Below are 17,142 nucleotides of genomic sequence, written 5' to 3' on the forward strand. Positions count from 1 at the left end.
AAAATCAAAGTCAGCTCTGAGCCTGCTGCTCAGAGAGGACTGCTATTGAGACTGAATATACTACTGCTTTTAGTTGACAGCATTTGCCTATCTATTTTTTTAACATTACTAATGACTTTTGTCACATTAAAAGTCTGAATTTTAATGTTTTTTTTTTAACAATTTTTTTTAAAGTAGGCTCCACATCCAATGTGGGGCTTGAACTCACGACCCTGAGATCAAGAGTCAAATGCTCTATGGACTGAGCCAGGTGCCCCAAAAGTCTGAATTTTAAACAGCTTCTTGGACTGGTGGCTTATTGCTATTAGCTTGTTCAACTTCAGCATCTGTCTCATCTGAAGCAGCTTTTTCAGAACTACCACCTTCATCATGAAGCCCCATGAGTTTTCCCAGTACAACTTTAGGGTTTTCAACATTTTCACTTTTCTAACAAATGTATCATGGAGTGGAAAAAGAATTGGGAAGTTTTTTCTATGTCTTTCCCAATGCTGTCTGGAACCAATATTTTTTCAAGTTTATTTACTTATTTTGAGAGAGAGAAACAGACCATACAAGAGGATGAGGGGCAGAGGGGGGGTGGGGGGAGAGAGAATCCCGAGCAGGCTCCCGGCTGTCAGTGCAGAGCCCGGTGTGGGGCTCGAACTCACCAACTGTAAGATCATGACCTGAGCCGAAGTCAAGAGCTGGACACTTAACTGACTAAGCCACCCAGTGCCCCTAGAATCAGTTTATTAACCACTTCTTTCAAGTCATTTGTCTGCACCTCTCAGGTCATGATTTCCATCACCTTCTTCTGGATTTGGCAAACCTATTGGTGCTTAGCGGGAGAGGTCTTCCAAATCTGATTATTGAGTTTTTAAGTAAAACCACCAACTGAATAGACAGAGAAAATAACCATCGATAGTCCTGACATCAACCTGAGCTTCAGTTATGGTCTGCCATTTTCTGACCACGGAGCACATTTGGCACTGGTAAAATCCATGCCATGGAAGTAAGGCAGTTTCTGCCCTGAACATCCTAGTAATTAGCTTGGATTTTCTAAATGCAACTTCATCATTCTGCAGATCAGCAAGGCTTCCTTCAAAAACTCGACCCTTGAGGCCATGAAATGCAATTTTCATTCCTTGAGTTCTCAAGACCAGTGTTTTTTATTTCTTATATTGAACACAGCTGGTGCTTTCACATCATACCAATATTTCTAGAAAATGGATTAGCCACTTTCTTCTTGGCAACCTTTTTGCTGCCTTTCTTAAAGTGCTTATTCTTGCCTACTGCCATGGTGTTGCTCAGAGAGCCAACAGGGCTATTTGCCTATCCTTTCAAAAATTGGGGAAAACACTCTATTCTTGGTTAACTTGCTAATTGAATTCTCTGAAACTCAGTTTCTTTAACGAAATATATCTGAGAGTTTACCTTTATATATCGAATATTTAATAATTTAGTATCAGTAACATTTAATATTTAGTACCACTTACTAATATTATAAACACTATACTCAACAACTTTGTTTATATTATCTTACTTAAAGTTCACTACATTTTGTGAGTTAGGCATTAATATTACTTCCATTTTTCAGCTGAGTAAACTAAGGTTTAAAGAGGTTAAATAATTTGCCCAAACAAGGTCACTAATCTAAGCAGTTTCAGAATAGGGATCCTATCTCATTTCTGACTACAAAACTTATACCACTCTGCTGTAGCTTCTCCCTCAAACTTTTCTCATAATACTCTTCATAAAAGCAAACTGTCATTTTTGAAAACTTTCATATTTGGAAAAGTTGTCATATTCCAGTTATTAAAAGACTAACCTAATTTACCCATACCTCTGTTCAATTCCTTTGAAAGTTTTTTGAAGTTAGTGTCTCTAGGCAAAAATATTAAGATCTAAAGGAAATATACATGAATAAAATTCTTTCCCTGCTGAAATAAAACAGTGGATGTTACCAGTGATTTGCCCCATTTTGAAACTGGAACTATCATCAGAGAGCCAATTTCCATTTATATAAAATGACATAATATTGTTTCTGATTATAATTTCTGTAAAGTTATAATCAATTGTTACAGTTGAAAACTTAACTTTTATCAGCTAAATTTCCTGCTGTTGTATAGTTTTATTATAATGAAATAAAGGGATAATCTGGGAAGAAAGTGCAGAGTTATGATCATGACATGTTAGAGTGGGAAGAAATTTGGAGGCCTCTTTACCCATTCTCCATAATTTAGACAGGAAAAAACTGAGGTCCAGAGACTTAAATATTTCTGTATCTCTTAAAGTTGTCATAGCACACAAAATGTAAGATTAACGGTATGTAAAAAGTGGTTTCCATTTGACAATTAAGACAGGCTTGCAGATATATTTAACCAAGATGCAAAACTGTGTTAATAAGAGAAATGGATTGAAAACACAAAACAAGGGGCACCTGGCTGGCTCAGTCAGAGGAGCATGTGGCCCTTCATCTTGGGGATCATGAGTTCGAGCCCCACTTTGGGTGCAGATATTAAATATATAAATAAATAAACTTTAAAAAAACAGAATGAGGGGTGCCTGGGTGGTTCAATGGGTTAAGTGTCCCACTCTTGATTTTGGCTCAGGTCTTGATCTCACCATATGTGAGATGGAGCTCCACATTAGGCTCCATGCTGACAGCGTAGAGCCTGCTTGGGATTCTTTCTCTCTCTCCTTCACTCTGTGCCCACCTCTCCCCCTTCCCCCCGGCCTCTAGCTTGCTCTTTCGTGCTCTCTGTCTCAAAATAAATAAACATTTAAACAAAGCAAAATGAAACGAAACAAAGCAAACAACACCCAAATAACAAAAAGCATAATTCCTGGTACCTCAAAAGTGCCTAATTGGGGGCACCTGGGTGGCTCAGTTGGTTAAGCATCTGACTGTCAATTTTGGCTCAGGTCGTGATCTGACAGTTCATGAAACTGAGCACCACATCAGGGTCTGTGCTGACAGCGTGGAGACTGCTTGGGATTCTCTCTCTCCTGCTCCCCCCACCTCTCAAAATAAACAAACTTTAAAAAAAAGTGCCTAATAAATGTTTGCGAATGAACAAATGAATAAAAGGCTTTTTGCTTTCATTTTTCAAGTTCTCTGATAGTCCTTGAATTCATATTTTTATATGCAATAATAATGTGTACATATAATTTGTTACTTTGCTTTTTGCACTTGAGTTATATTGCCAACATTTCTCCATATTGTTATAAAATATGACTATAATCTTTCAAAATACCTCTGAAGTTACAACACTTCTGAGTCAGATTCCCAAATGACTGTTAACCTGGGTACTCCTGGGTTTGGGGAGCCCTTCCTCATTAAGGAATAAAATACAAAAATATATTGCTTCAACAAATTTTACAAAATAATGAAAAAATATCTAGCTCTTTCAAAAGGCCATTTCTAGGGCCCCTCCAGGGCCTTAGATGGGCCTGTGCATTGAAGGGCTGTGAATCTTCATTAGCTTTGCAGTATGGATCTGCCTCTGTTAACCAGATACCATCTTTGTGGTGGTTATGATATAACTTGAATGTTTTTCAGAGATGTACTAAAATTTTAGAAATGTACATCACACTTTGGTAGGGTTAGATATTCTTTCTATCCAGCCAACCTGGAAGCTATTTCAGTCCCTGTTATAAATTTGGTGGCTTTTAATTATAAGCAAGTCTCTTAATGTCTTCAGGCCTCAAATTCCTCATCTGTAGAATGGGCTTAATATCTACCTTAAGACTTACAATGAACACCAAGATAAATACTTGGTACAGTTCCTGGCACATAGCAAATGCTCAATAAATATTAGCAACTGTGATTATAGCAATAGTTAAAACATTAACCTACCACACATAGGAACCTCCTATCTCCTTACAACTTCCCACATTGACTGTAGGTACAATATACTGTAAAATGAATTTCAAAGGATGGTGCAGATTCAATTTTTTATTACTTTAATTTTTAAAAATAATGTTATTATGCAGGGTGCCTAGGTGGCTCAGTTGGTTAAGCATCCAACTTCAGCTCAGGTCACGATCTCATGGGTTTGTGAGTTCGAGCCCCATATCGGGCTCTGTGCTGGCAGCTCAGAGTCTGGAGCCTGCTTCAGATTCTGTGTATCTCTCTCTTTCTGCCCTTCCCCCACTCATGCTCTGTCTTTCTCTCTCTCTCTCTCTCTCAAAAATAAACATTGAAAAAACAAAAATAAATAAAAATAATGCTATTATGAAAAGTAATAACTACATAACAGAACATTTGGAAAATAGAGAAAAGGAAAAAGAAGCATCCATAATTTTACCAGACTTGGTATATTTTCTTCCTTAATGCAGATGCATTTTATTGAAAAAATGAATTAAGTATACTCTTTTTTTTTAAGTTTTATTTTAGAGAGAGAGAGAGAGAGAGTTAGCTGGGGAGAGGGGCATAGGATCCAAAATCAAGAGTCAGATGCTCAACTGACTGAGGTTAGCCCTACAATTATTCTCTTTGATATTATGGCATTATTGTTTTCAAATACATGGCAAATCTCAAATATTTCACATAAAACTTTTAGAAAAATCAGGTGGAAGAGAAGGTACACATTCTCCTGTTATATTTCCATACTTTATATTTTTAATGTTTATTTATTTTTGAGAGAGTGTGAGCAGTTGGGGGGGTGCAGTGAGAGAGGGGGACAGAGGATCCCCAGCAGGCTCTGCACTGATAGCAGTGAGTCCGATGCAGGGCTTCAGCTCATGAGCCTAACCATGAGATCATGACCTGGGCTGAAGTCAGACACTTAACCGACTGAGTCACCCAGGTGCCCCTTCCATACTTATTTTAAAATGTTCATGTTTTTACAAGGTTATGATGCTAGTGTACATAGAATTTAATATTCTGCATTTTTTCTTACATTATATCACAAGCCTTTCTCCATACTACTACATGCCACTAAGGCAACATTCACAGTAACTAAAGCACTTGAAAGCAAGACTTAATTTCCAAAAATTCATACAATATATGTGAAGAAAGTAAGTCCAGCTAAGGTGTGATAAGTCAGAATAAATGCTTTTGGTTTGCCTGCAACTGTAATGTGGAAAATGTAGAAAGAGAAGTTAGAACTCAGGAATTCTGGCCTTCCAACTAAAAATCTAAGTTAGCAAAGAATATAAAGCCCTATCAACATAATTCTTTTTATATACACTTTTATTTCTTCTTTAATAGATGAGAAAGTGGTGGAATATTGCTCAATGGCAAAGACTTTTTGTTATGATGTTATTATTGGGGTTTTAGCTCTCAAATTTGGGTAAATGTACTCCCCACCACACCCCAAAGGGGTCTTTCTTCAAAATTTTGCAAGGCAAAGCCAATCCTTACTGTAAACAAGTCAAGAGCTGGTCATGGTTGGATTCAGTGACATATGCTGTTGTAAAAAGGCTTTTACCTTCTAATTATGCTTTTATGCTGACATTCACTAATTTCAGAGCACAAATTTTTCCTTTAAAGCTTCTTTATGCCTTTATTTAAAAAATTTTTTTTTAATGTTTATTTATTTTTGAGAAAAAGACAGAGTGCAAGTGGGGGAGGGGCAGAGGGAGAGAGGGGCACAGAATTTGAGGCAGGCTCCAGGCTCTGAGCTGTCAGCACAGAGCCAGACATGGGGCTCGAACTCACAAACCCACAAACCCACAAACCGTGAGATCATGACCTGAGCTGAAGTCAGATGCTTAACCGACTGAGCCACCGAGGCACCCCTCTTTACTCCTTTAATATTGTCCTGCTATGGGAAGTCGAGCCACTTATTTATTTATTTATATTTTATTTTATTATTTTTTTTCAACGTTTATTTATTTTTGGGACAGAGAGAGACAGAGCATGAACGGGGGAGGGGCAGAGAGAGAGGGAGACACAGAATCGGAAACAGGCTCCAGGCTCTGAGCCATCAGCCCAGAGCCTGACGCGGGGCTCAAACCCACGGACCGCGAGACTGTGACCCGGCTGAAGTCGGACGCTTAACCGACTGTGCCACCCAGGCGCCCCTTATTTATTTATATTTTAATGTTCACTTACTTTTGAGAGAAAGAGAGAGGCAGAGCATGAGTGGGGAGGGGCAGAGAGAGATGGAGACACAGAATCCAAAGCAGGCTCCAGGCCATTAGCACAGAGCCGGACGAGAAGCTCAAACTCAAGAGCTGTGAGATCAGGATCTGAGCCAAAGTCAGATGCTTAACCGACTGAGCCACTCAGGCACTCCAGTATTTATTTATAGTTTTAAGTAATTTCCACAGCCAATGTGGGTTTCGAACTCACAACCCCAAGGTCAAGAGTTGCATGCTCCATTGACTGAGCCAGCCACTTGCCCCCTAAGCCAGTTTTAAAAACTGTAAAATATATTGGGGCGCCTGGGTGGCGCAGTCGGTTAAGCGTCTGACTTCGGCCAGGTCACGATCTCGCGGTCCGTGAGTTCGAGCCCCGCGTCAGGCTCTGGGCTGATGGCTCAGAGCCTGGAGCCTGTTTCCGATTCTGTGTCTCCCTCTCTCTCTGCCCCTCCCCCGTTCATGCTCTGTCTCTCTCTGTCCCAAAAATAAATAAACGTTGAAAAAAAAAACTGTAAAATATACATTGAGGAAACTATCTATGTGCCCATTGCCAAATGAATGGATAAACACAATGTGGCATATACATACAATGGGGTATCTTTTAGCATTGAAAAGGAAGGAAAATTTGATTCATACCACAACAGAGATGAACGTCAAAGACATATTAAGTGAAATAATCCAGACACAAGAGGATAAATATTGTGTGGTTCCACTTGTCTGTGGTATAAGGTATCATGGACACAGAAAATGAAATATTGGTTAAAAGGGGATGGGGGAGAGGAGAGTGGAAGAATTGTTGTTTTATGGGTGCAGAGTTTCAGTTTGGGATGTTGAAAAAGTTCTGGTGACGGACAGTTGTGATGGTTGCACAACAATGTGAATATACCTACTTCTAGTGAACTTAAAAATGGTTAAAATGGTAAATCATACACATTTTATGCTAAATAAAAAAAAATCCGCTCAAAGAACATACACTGAGAATAGTATTATACCTATATATATATATATATATATATATGTTCAGTTTAAGAAATAATTATGAAGCAAGTATATGGATCATCGCCATCCAGGTCAAGAAATAAAATATTATCAAAGGGTACCAGTGTGCCCCTTCCCAACAAAACGTGCCCCTTCCCAACAAAACCCTTTTTTTCCTTCCTGAGTAATCACTGTCACAATGTTCCGGACTAACATTTGCTTTTAAAAAAATCAGGCTGTGATGTAATAATGCAGGATAAATTAAATCAACATTACAAAAGCAATAGAGTATTGTTTTTAAAATTCCAATATTTTCCATACATGCAATTATTTTTAACTCAATAACGTTTAAAGTGCCCTTTCCCCTGTCTTTCGCTCTTGAAACCACATATTCTAAAATTTATCTTGGTTCTACAGTTGACCTCACCTGCAGAGTTAAAAACAACAACAACAACAACAACAACAACAAAAACTTCGCTGTAGATTTTAGATTTTCATTCCTCCCGCTCTCCCTTGCCTCCAACTACAAAGAAACAATGATTTAAACCCTTTGTGCCCTTTTAGAAAATTACACAGATACCCCATTGTGGAACCCTATAATCCCTTCGTGGAAAGGAAGAGATTAGCATATGAATACAAAGCAAAATGAATCCAGAATACAAAATGATCTACTGGATTGTGAAGCTCTTGTATTCTTTCTTTTTTTTTTTTTTTTAATGCATTTATTTCCTCTTTTTGTATTGCCCCTTTAGTGGTCTCAGGGTTAAGGGAACTGAGCTTCCCCTCTGGTTACCCGGAAAAGGGTAAAAAAAAAAAAAAAAGCCAACAGATTCCAGGAGCTGCAAAACCAACAGATGACTCCCAGAGCCAGTGGAATTGCCAGTGGAATTGCCAGTTGAATCGCCAGTGGAATCTGCTACACTCGACGTGAGTTTGCTTGCGGGCGAGGAGTGTAGAAAGTGCTGTTCGCAGAATGCGCGGTGAAGGAGAGAAAGCGACAGAAGAGAGAGCCATAGTGCTGACGTTGAAAGCCCGGCCCTGTGAGGTTGCACAGGGTAAGTGGCGTTGGCCAGGAGGCAGTGGCGAAGGGGAAGGAAAGAGGATTTGGGCTAGGGGCGGGGCCTGCGGCGCAGCCTGTCTCCTGATTGCTGGAGCGCCGCTGCCAATCTCGCAGAATCGCTCGGTTAACCAGTGCGCTGGCTAGACGCGCTCAGATATACTGAGTGTGCCCTGAGAAGCAGTCTCAGATCCTGACGGTGCAGCAGCCCGCAGCCTCAGCCAGGGAGTCCCAGCCGCTTTCAATGGAGGAGAAGCCCGGCCAGCCACAGCCTCAGCACCATCACAGCCACCACCATCCGCACCATCACCCCCAGCAGCAGCAGCAGCAGCAGCAGCAGCAGCAGCAGCAGCAGCAGCAACAGCAGCCGCACCACCACCACCATTATTATTTCTACAACCACAGCCACAACCACCATCACCACCACCATCACCAGCAGCCTCACCAGTACCTGCAGCATGGAGCCGAGGGCAGCCCCAAGGCCCAGCCAAAGGCGCTGAAACATGAGCAGAAACACGCCCTCCAGCAGCACCAGGAAACGCCGAAGAAGAAAACAGGTCTGGGAGGGAGGACGAGTGGGGGAAGGGGAATGGGGGTGGGGGGTAGAGAAGATGGGGGTGGGGCTGGATCTGGAAAGCGCGGACGCGGTCGGAGTGTATGTGTGTGTGTGTGTGTGTGTGTATGTCTGTGCCCTGCGGGTCTGGAGAAGCCCCCTTCCATTCTCCCAAAGCCCGAGCCAGGCCGCGGGGTTTGCAGCGCCCTCTCCTTCCCCTCAGCATGGGAGAGGCCCAACCAGGCCAGTATGACCTTCCCGGCCCCCGCCCGGGCCAGAGGGAGACCCGGAGGGTCGGCCTTGGAAATCTGGCCTCATTATTCCTTTCTCGTTTACCTTCGTGAGGCCCTGGAGGAACCTGAATTTGGTGGCCCTGAGTTGGGGTGAACATAGCTCCCCCCCCACACACACCAAAAAGCCTTCGGGGTGTTTCTCAAGAAGGCCTACCTAATTCCGACTCGGGTGGTGTCGCGAGACCCTTTTGCAGGCGGCGAGGCGAGGGTAGGTGGGCAGAGTTGAGGAAGTGTCCTCCCTCACCCGCCACCCCAAGCCCACCTGTGGCCTTGGGGTTCCCCGTCTGGGGGGGGTGGCCGGGACCCCCCGTTTCTTGGGTTATTTCCACCTCTAGACACCCCTTTTGGGCACCGGATCCGGCAGTGTGCCCTCGCGCCTCCTCCCGAGGCCGGCGCCCCGGGCCCGCTCCCCCCAGAGCCGGCGCGGCTGGAATGTTCTCTCCTCCTCGCGGGGCCGCTTCCTGTCCGCCATGTTGGAAGCCGATTCCTGTCACCGACTCCGGCCCACTGAAGAGCGGAGGGGGAAGGGTGTCGAGGGGTGCTCGGCGCGGCGGAGCTGGGGGGCTCGGGATCCCCACCGGCGGTCGCCTTGCCCCCCGCATTGCGGGGGCGCAGTCGCCCCCGGCCCGCGGCCGCCCCTCCCCCCGCCGCCGGCCGGGTTGTGTAACCCGGTGGCGGCCGCGCGGCCCCGGGCGGGTCCCTGGGGTGAGGGGCGGGGGCGGTTGGGGTGGGGGAGGGAAGCGGCCACGAGGGGAGCGGCCTGCACCGGGCCCCGCGCGCCGGCGGCCGCGTTTCCCGCTCCCGGTGCGGCGGGAGGCGCGGGCGGTCCGGGCGGGGAGCCGGCCTCGAAGTGGAGCCGCGGGAGGAGGAGGCCGCGGGCGGTGGCCGCGGCGCTCCGTGGGGCAGGAGGGCTGGGGGTGGGGGTGGGGGGATACATTTTGGGTAGAGGCGGTGCCTGAAGGCCGGGTGGGGTACCCAGCGGGAACCAGGCTCCCCGGTCACGAGTTTCTCTGCCACAGGAACCTCGTCTCCTGCCAGGTTCGCTCACGACTCCGCCTCTCAGGCTTTCACTTGGGCCCTTTCCTTCTAGCAGCTCATTTTTACAAAAAAAAAAGGAAAAAAAAAAAAAAAAAGGCTTGTTCCGGCGGCCTCCAGCCCCCCAGCATTTACCCTCTGGGCCTAAGTAGTGCTTTCAGGGAGAGCGATTAGGAAAATGATTGGATAGGGGAAGAGGGCGAGGTGTTTTTTGACCCCTATTTCTTGTCCTTAAGGAAGAACCGCGGTGGCCCATCCATGAGGTTGGTTCACTACCATCTTGTCTCGGACGAGGCTTTTTTTCCATGTTAAAAGGAAAGGTGTTTTTCTATTTTTAAACTGATACCGAACCCCAAGTGCTTGGTTCTAACAAATGTTAAATTGAGGGTGAAAGTCATTTTAGAAAACATCTGAGAAGAAATGAACTTAAAAGTTTGTTGCCAGGCAGATTTTTACCAAATTGAAGGTTCTTTATAAAAATGAAGGGAGTAATAAGAAAATGGATGTTAAACCCAGGCTATCAAATTTAATGCAAGCAGTTACTGAGAGCTGGAGGAAAATTGCTTTAATTTAAAGACTGAAATTGGAATATCAGACTTTCCACTTTGGGGGGTAGGGACTGATGATGGCGTGCTGTAGCAATGAACATGTAAATATGTTCAGTATTTAATCTTAACGGATTTGGAACAGTTTAAAAACTATTAGAAAGTGTACAACACTAAATCTTTTAACTCTAGGTCTTTTTCAACTTAGAGATAAGAAAATCTTACTTTATTATCGTTGCTTGGAAGATCAAACAGTATTACTGTTCAGATTCGAAAATTTTATTTTGTTGTCTCTACGTATAGAAGCAGCCCCTGAACCATTCAAGGTGGCATCCTTCAAATCAGTAGGTCTTGTCCTGGAAGAGAATAAAGAGGGGAAACCGGGCTTAGCAGTTTTGAGAGAATGTAAACAATTTGGGATGAACGGTTTTTTATGTGTGGCCTGGTCACAGTACTGTTGCTTCAACATGTATGATGCTAATTTACTAAGAAAACTTAGGAGGGTTTTTGAAATATATCTGTTGTATGTTGAAGTGGGCTTTTATGACCCATTACCCACAAACCTATAAAGAGGAACCTGTTTTCTTTATCCAGAAGAGGGCGCAAGAGAGGGCCAAATGTGTTCACTAATTTCGGTTTCTAATCCAAAAGCGAGATTTATCAGGACTCAAGTTTTGCACAGTCCATTTGAAGTAGTATTAGCATGGCAAACCTAAATAATAAAAGTGCAAAGAGCCCTGTGATTTCTCTCAGTAATTCTGTGGTGGTCGCATTTCTCTTAAATACCTAAGTTTTAAAAAGAAAATGTCTCTGGTACACTTTTTGCATACCAACAAAGTTGCCATGGAAAAAATTTTAAGTAGTTAAATGAAAAAATGTTTTTTTGTTATTAAAACTTGGGAGTATAGTGGCTCTGAGCTGTTACAAAATTGGTGATTTCTGATATCGGAGCCACTAAATACTAGTAATTTTAGGAAAGAATATCCTGGTTCACTTAAAAATCTTGGCTTTGGTCCAAGTCAGTTTGGACATCGAATTTTTTTGTGTTTTAAGACTGTTTACTTACCTTTGAGAAAGTTATGACTAATGGGCTCAAGAGTACAAAACTTTGTTTAGCTTGTTAGCATGTTAAATGGTATGTTTTTCTTTTTGGTCTAGAGTTGTATACAGGTAAACTTGTATATGTTAACGTTGAGAGCTCCTGTTTAGTTAGGAACTTGCTGCTTCTCTAAAGAAAAAAGAACCTTTCAGAAAACATCCTACCTAAGCAGAGATTTCTTCTTTAGTAGTTTCTTTCTTCAGTAGTTGTGTGGTTAGAATTTTTCCACCAAAAGTTTGACTTGATTGACTGTCAAAGCTCTTTTCAGCAGCCATTATATTCTATTCCATTATATTTGGCGGGGGTGGGCGTGCCTGGGTGACTCAGTTGAGTGTCTGACTCTTAATTTCAGCTTGGGTCAGGATCTCAGGGTTGTGGGATCAGCCCCTCATGGGGGCTCCACACTGAGGGTGGAGCCTGCTTAAGATTCTCTCTTTCCCTTGCCCAACTCCACCATGCGAGCGCTTGCTCTCTTGCGCATGCTCCCTGTCTCTAAAACAAATTTTAAAACAAAATTATTTTATGGTACAAGTTTTGTATGGTCCAGACTTAGGAATGATTATGCCTTAAGTATATTTTCTTGAATTATTTTCTGAAAGTTAATACAGTGGAATAAAATGTCTTTATTTGTTCATTTTTAGTGTCCTTTCTCTGATACAAAATGAGTGCCTTAAAATTAATAGTAAATCCTGTTGTGAATCTTCCCAGACTATGTTCTGTTTCATATCACATTCTTTTGAAGCAGTGATTCTGAAACTTAAAAAAAAAAAAACTTAGATTCCTTATGGTTTTTTTCCCTTTATTTTCAAATTTACATTTATTTATTTTGAAAGAGAGAAAGAGCACACAGGGTGCAAGCACAAGCCGGGGAGGAACAGAGAGAGGAAGAGAGAGAATCCCAAGCAGGCTTCGTGCTCAGTGCAGAGCCCAACTTGGGGCTTGAATTCACAAATTGTGAGCTCATGATCTGAGATGAAACCAAGAGTCAGACACTAAACTGACTGAGCCACCCAGGCGCCCCTAGATCCCTTATGCTTTTAAAATGCACAAAGAGCTTTTATGGGTTATATCTATACCAAATTGGGAATTAAAACAAAATTTCAAAATAAGACTATACAAGTTCACATGCCTTTTAGCCTTCATAGGCTAAAGGACCACAAGGATGAACGAAAGTGACAAATGTAAATTAACTTGGTCTTATTGGACACCCTTCTGAAAGCTGCCTTAAATGAATATGTATCCTTCTATTTATCTGTTTCTAATGACCTCAAAATGCTTTTGGGAACATTTCATAAAAAGGTAGATAAGTAATATCTCTATTTTACTGGTAGGGAAATGGGAATGGTTGTTACCAATTGAATAGAGTGATGAACTGTTTATGGCAGTTGAAGGTCTTAAATAACGCTTGAACACGTAGCAGTTTTTAAATTAGATACCTTTCATTGTAGTTTTGTTAGTAATTATTACAGCATCACTTGTGTAGGAAGTATTACTTAGTGATAGAAAACCATGTTCCAGGCTGACTGGAGTTCAGGTTTCCAGTTATCTGACTTAGGCAAGTTAATTTCTCTGAGAGTTTTTTTACCCAGATGTAAAATGAAGAAAATATATCTTAGAGGAGTTAGAAATATTGGTACATAGGTGGTCTAGTTTCATACATTAACAGTATGATCTAATGTCTGGGAATTAATTGTCAAAATAGATTCAAGACTACTTTAGAAAAAGTTCACAATTGTTAGATTTTTGTTCAGCAGAATGCAGTAGACTGCTTGTGGTGACTGCCAGTCATTTGTGGTTTCATAGAAAGGGATTCTTTAATTTCCCTGAAATACATAGTTACTGTATCAGTATAACTTGATTTGTGCCCAGAGGGTAGCTCTGATGTTAATTGTAAAGGAATTTTTATAGCAGCCTTGTGAGAACAGTGGGGAAGTTGATTTTGTTAGGTGAGAGATATTATGGCATACTGCTTAAGAGGTCTTGTTCTTTCTGACCTCAGACTTCGGTTTGAATCCCAGCTGGTTCAGTTTCTTGCTTGGCAGACTTCTTTCTAATCAGTAATATGGGGTGACAAGTGTTCTCATAGTTGTGAAATAATAAACATAGTAAAGCTAATGCTCATAGCATAGTGTCTAGCACATAGTAAATAGTCTTTAAATGTCAGGTAGTACTGTAATTTATGTTTTGTAATTATAAATCAAAACCTTTCTTTTTCCCCTTTTCTAGGCTATGGTGAACTAAATGGTAATGCTGGAGAAAGAGAAATATCTTTAAAGAGCCTGGGTTCTGATGAAGCTACCAACCCTATTTCCAGGGTCCTCAATGGCAACCAACAAATTGTAGACACTAATCTGAAGCAGACTGTAAAGGCCAACACCTTTGGGAAAGCAGGAATTAAAACCAGGAATTTCATTCAGAAGAACAGTATGGACAAAAAGAATGGGAAGTCTTACGAAAATAAATCTGGAGAGAACCAGTCTGTAGAGAAGACCGATACTGTAGCAATTCCAAATGGTGTTGTAACAAATAATTCTGGCTATATTACTAATGGTTATATGGGCAAAGGAGCAGATAATGATGGTAGTGGATCTGAGAGCGGATATACCACTCCTAAAAAAAGGAAAGCTAGGCGCAATAGTGCCAAGGGATGTGAAAACCTTAATTTAGTGCAGGACAAAATAATGCAACAAGAGACCAGTGTCCCAACCTTAAAACAGGGACTTGAAACTTTCAAGCCTGACTACAGTGAACAAAAGGGAAATCGAGTAGATAGTTCGAAGCCCATTTGGAAGTATGAAACTGGGCCTGGAGGAACAAATCGAGGAAAACCTGCTGTGGGTGATATGCTGCGGAAAAGCTCTGATATTAAACCCGGTGTGAGCGGCAAAAAGTTTGATGATCGGCCCAAAGGAAAACACGCTTCTGCTGTTACCTCCAAAGAGGACTCTTGGACCCTATTTAAACCACCCCCAGTTTTTCCAGTGGACAATAGCAGTGCTAAAATAGTTCCTAAAATAAGTTATGCAAGCAAAGTTAAGGAAAACCTCAACAAAACTGTACAGAACTCTTCTGTGTCACCATCTTCATCTTCATCCTCTTCGTCATCTGCTGGGGAAACTCAGACCCAGTCTTCAAGTCGGTTATCCCAGGTCCCAATGTCAGCGCTGAAATCTGTAACTTCGGCCAACTTTTCTAATGGGCCTGTTTTAGCAGGGACTGATGCAAGTGTGTATTCTCCAGGGGGTCAGCCACTGTTAACTACTGCTGCTAATACTCTAACACCCATCTCTTCTGGGACTGATTCAGTTCTCCAGGACATGAGTCTGACTTCAGCAGCTGTTGAACAAATTAAATCTAGCCTTTTCATCTATCCTTCAAATATGCAAACTGTGCTGTTGAGCACAGCACAAGTGGATCTACCCTCTCAGACAGATCAGCAAAACCTGGGGGATATCTTCCAGAATCAGTGGGGTTTATCTTTTATAAATGAGCCCAGTGCTGGCCCTGAGACTGTTATTGGGAAATCATCAGATCATAAAGCGATGGAGGTGACATTTCAAGGGGAATATCCTGCCACTTTGGTTTCACAGGGTGCTGAAATAATCCCCTCAGGAACTGAGCATCCTGTGTTTCCCAAGGCTTATGAGCTGGAAAAACGGACTAGTCCTCAAGTTCTGGGTAGCATTTTAAAATCTGGGACTACTAATGAGAGTGGAGCCTTATCCTTGGAACCCAGTCATATAGGTGATCTGCAAAAAGCAGACACCAGTAGTCAAGGTGCTTTAGTGTTTCTCTCAAAGGACTACGAGATAGAAAATCAAAATCCTCTGGCGTCTCCTACGAACACTTTGTTAGGCTCCGCCAAAGAACAGAGATACCAGAGAGGCCTAGAAAGAAATGATAGCTGGGGTTCTTTTGACCTGAGGGCTGCTATTGTATATCACACTAAAGGTAACTCATTTGTTCCTATATGAAGATTCTTACTGCTCAATTTAGTATACATTTATAAGCTATTGTGTTAAGGGTGCATTTTGGAAATTACTATGAGATTCTTCAAGACTTAGAACTAAATTAAGAATAACCATGGATAAGCAGTTGATAAACTATTCAGGGTCTTTGGAAATAGTACTATTTAGAAGGAATGTTCACTTTTTCGACTTAAAACATTTCTTTTCATATTTACAAGTATAGTTGACTTCCGACCTGTTTCAAATAGTGAAGAGGAATGGGGTGGTGCCTAAAGGGAGGACATTATATTTTCTCTTGTTATTTTTAAAACTTCTTTGAACAGATGTCCCCTCTTTTTTGCTTTTTATATCATACACTTCTTTATTAGCTCACTTGATTCTTCTAATTTGTGTAAAATGAGGAGGAGTCCAAAAAGATGGAGTGTCAAACTATTTTTTCTGGGTGCTGAATGGGAACTAGAAAATAATTTAGACAACTGCAGTGGCAAGCCCAATGAGCATTGTAGGAACCAGGCTCTTGGGGTCTGTACTTTTCATAGCCCCAAAGCCTATGTTAAGAAAGGAATCCGGTATCTTTCAAGTTCCATGAGAATACGTTTTTTAGAATATGGTTTATTTGTATCTTAAAGATTTGCTGTATGGTATAACTTCTTTAAATCCCTACAGCAAATAATGAGGTTTAATGAATGATGTTTAAAACCTCAGTGCTATTGGGAACACTTCCATCTCTCCCTCTTCTAATAGAAATCTATACCCCACGTGTGCAGACACACACCTAATACATGCTGCACATTCCGATTTTTAACAGTGGCTCATTTAGGCAGTGACTTGGAACTGCAGGGAAGGGGCAGCATATCAGCTAAGTGGAGATGAGGTAATTCCCATATTTTCCCTGGAAGAATCACTGCCTCAGAGATGAATAACAAAGCTATTTATGTGACTTTTAAGCAAATTACCTCTCTTCATACCTTTCCTTATCTGCAAACTGGAAGACATTTAGTAAAATGAACAGATGTACTTTTTCTATTTTTCTTCCTTTAAAAAATGGGAGTAAGTAGTAGTATTGCCTTGTGGCAGTTTAGGGGCAGAAATCCTGGCAGATGAAATTACCTGTCTTAACTTTTTTCTCCAGCACTGCTGTTAGGAAGTAAATGAGTTAACCAGAAAATGGATGTTTTTAGGAAAGTTAAGGCAAAACAATTGCTTAGTTTCTTAAGACTTGTGGTTAATTATATAAGTTAAATCCTGCTGGGGAAGTTGGTGTTTTTGGTGTTTTTGGTGTTATTTTCCGTGCCATCTGCCCTCCAGAGACCATTGGGAAATTTTACCTGTGTATTTTGTACTGGTGGTCATTGTGTGAACCTGAGAGGATATCTGGTTATGTTCTTCCACAACAAGCGAAAAATTCTGGGACAGGTTCCCTTAAATGGTTGGCTGGTGGTTTTATATAGATTTTTATTGTGAAGAATTGCAGGCCTTTTTAAATGGGAAATTAATTTCTATTTATTACTAGGTATTCTGTGTGCTTTTTCCCTATAGATGGGC

General features: G+C 41.7%; 1 protein-coding gene and 1 pseudogene across 1 annotated transcript in view; one reads left to right on the forward strand and one right to left on the reverse strand.

Moving 5' to 3' along the window:
• Positions 1–270: 270 nt before the first annotated feature.
• Positions 271–1,278, reverse strand: LOC122484726 (annotated as a pseudogene).
• A 6,936-nt stretch (positions 1,279–8,214) lies between these two features.
• NUFIP2 (nuclear FMR1 interacting protein 2) overlaps positions 8,215–17,142 on the forward strand; it is a 31,434-nt gene continuing 22,506 nt past the window's right edge. The window contains exons 1-2 of the mRNA XM_043583507.1: positions 8,215–8,661; positions 13,856–15,580. Of these exons, the coding sequence (XP_043439442.1) occupies positions 8,349–8,661; positions 13,856–15,580 (2,038 nt within the window). The 5' untranslated portion in view covers positions 8,215–8,348. The remainder of the gene's footprint in view (positions 8,662–13,855; positions 15,581–17,142) is intronic.

This window comes from Prionailurus bengalensis, chromosome E1, assembly GCF_016509475.1.
Source record: "Prionailurus bengalensis isolate Pbe53 chromosome E1, Fcat_Pben_1.1_paternal_pri, whole genome shotgun sequence".
Taxonomy (NCBI): Eukaryota; Metazoa; Chordata; class Mammalia; order Carnivora; family Felidae; genus Prionailurus; species Prionailurus bengalensis.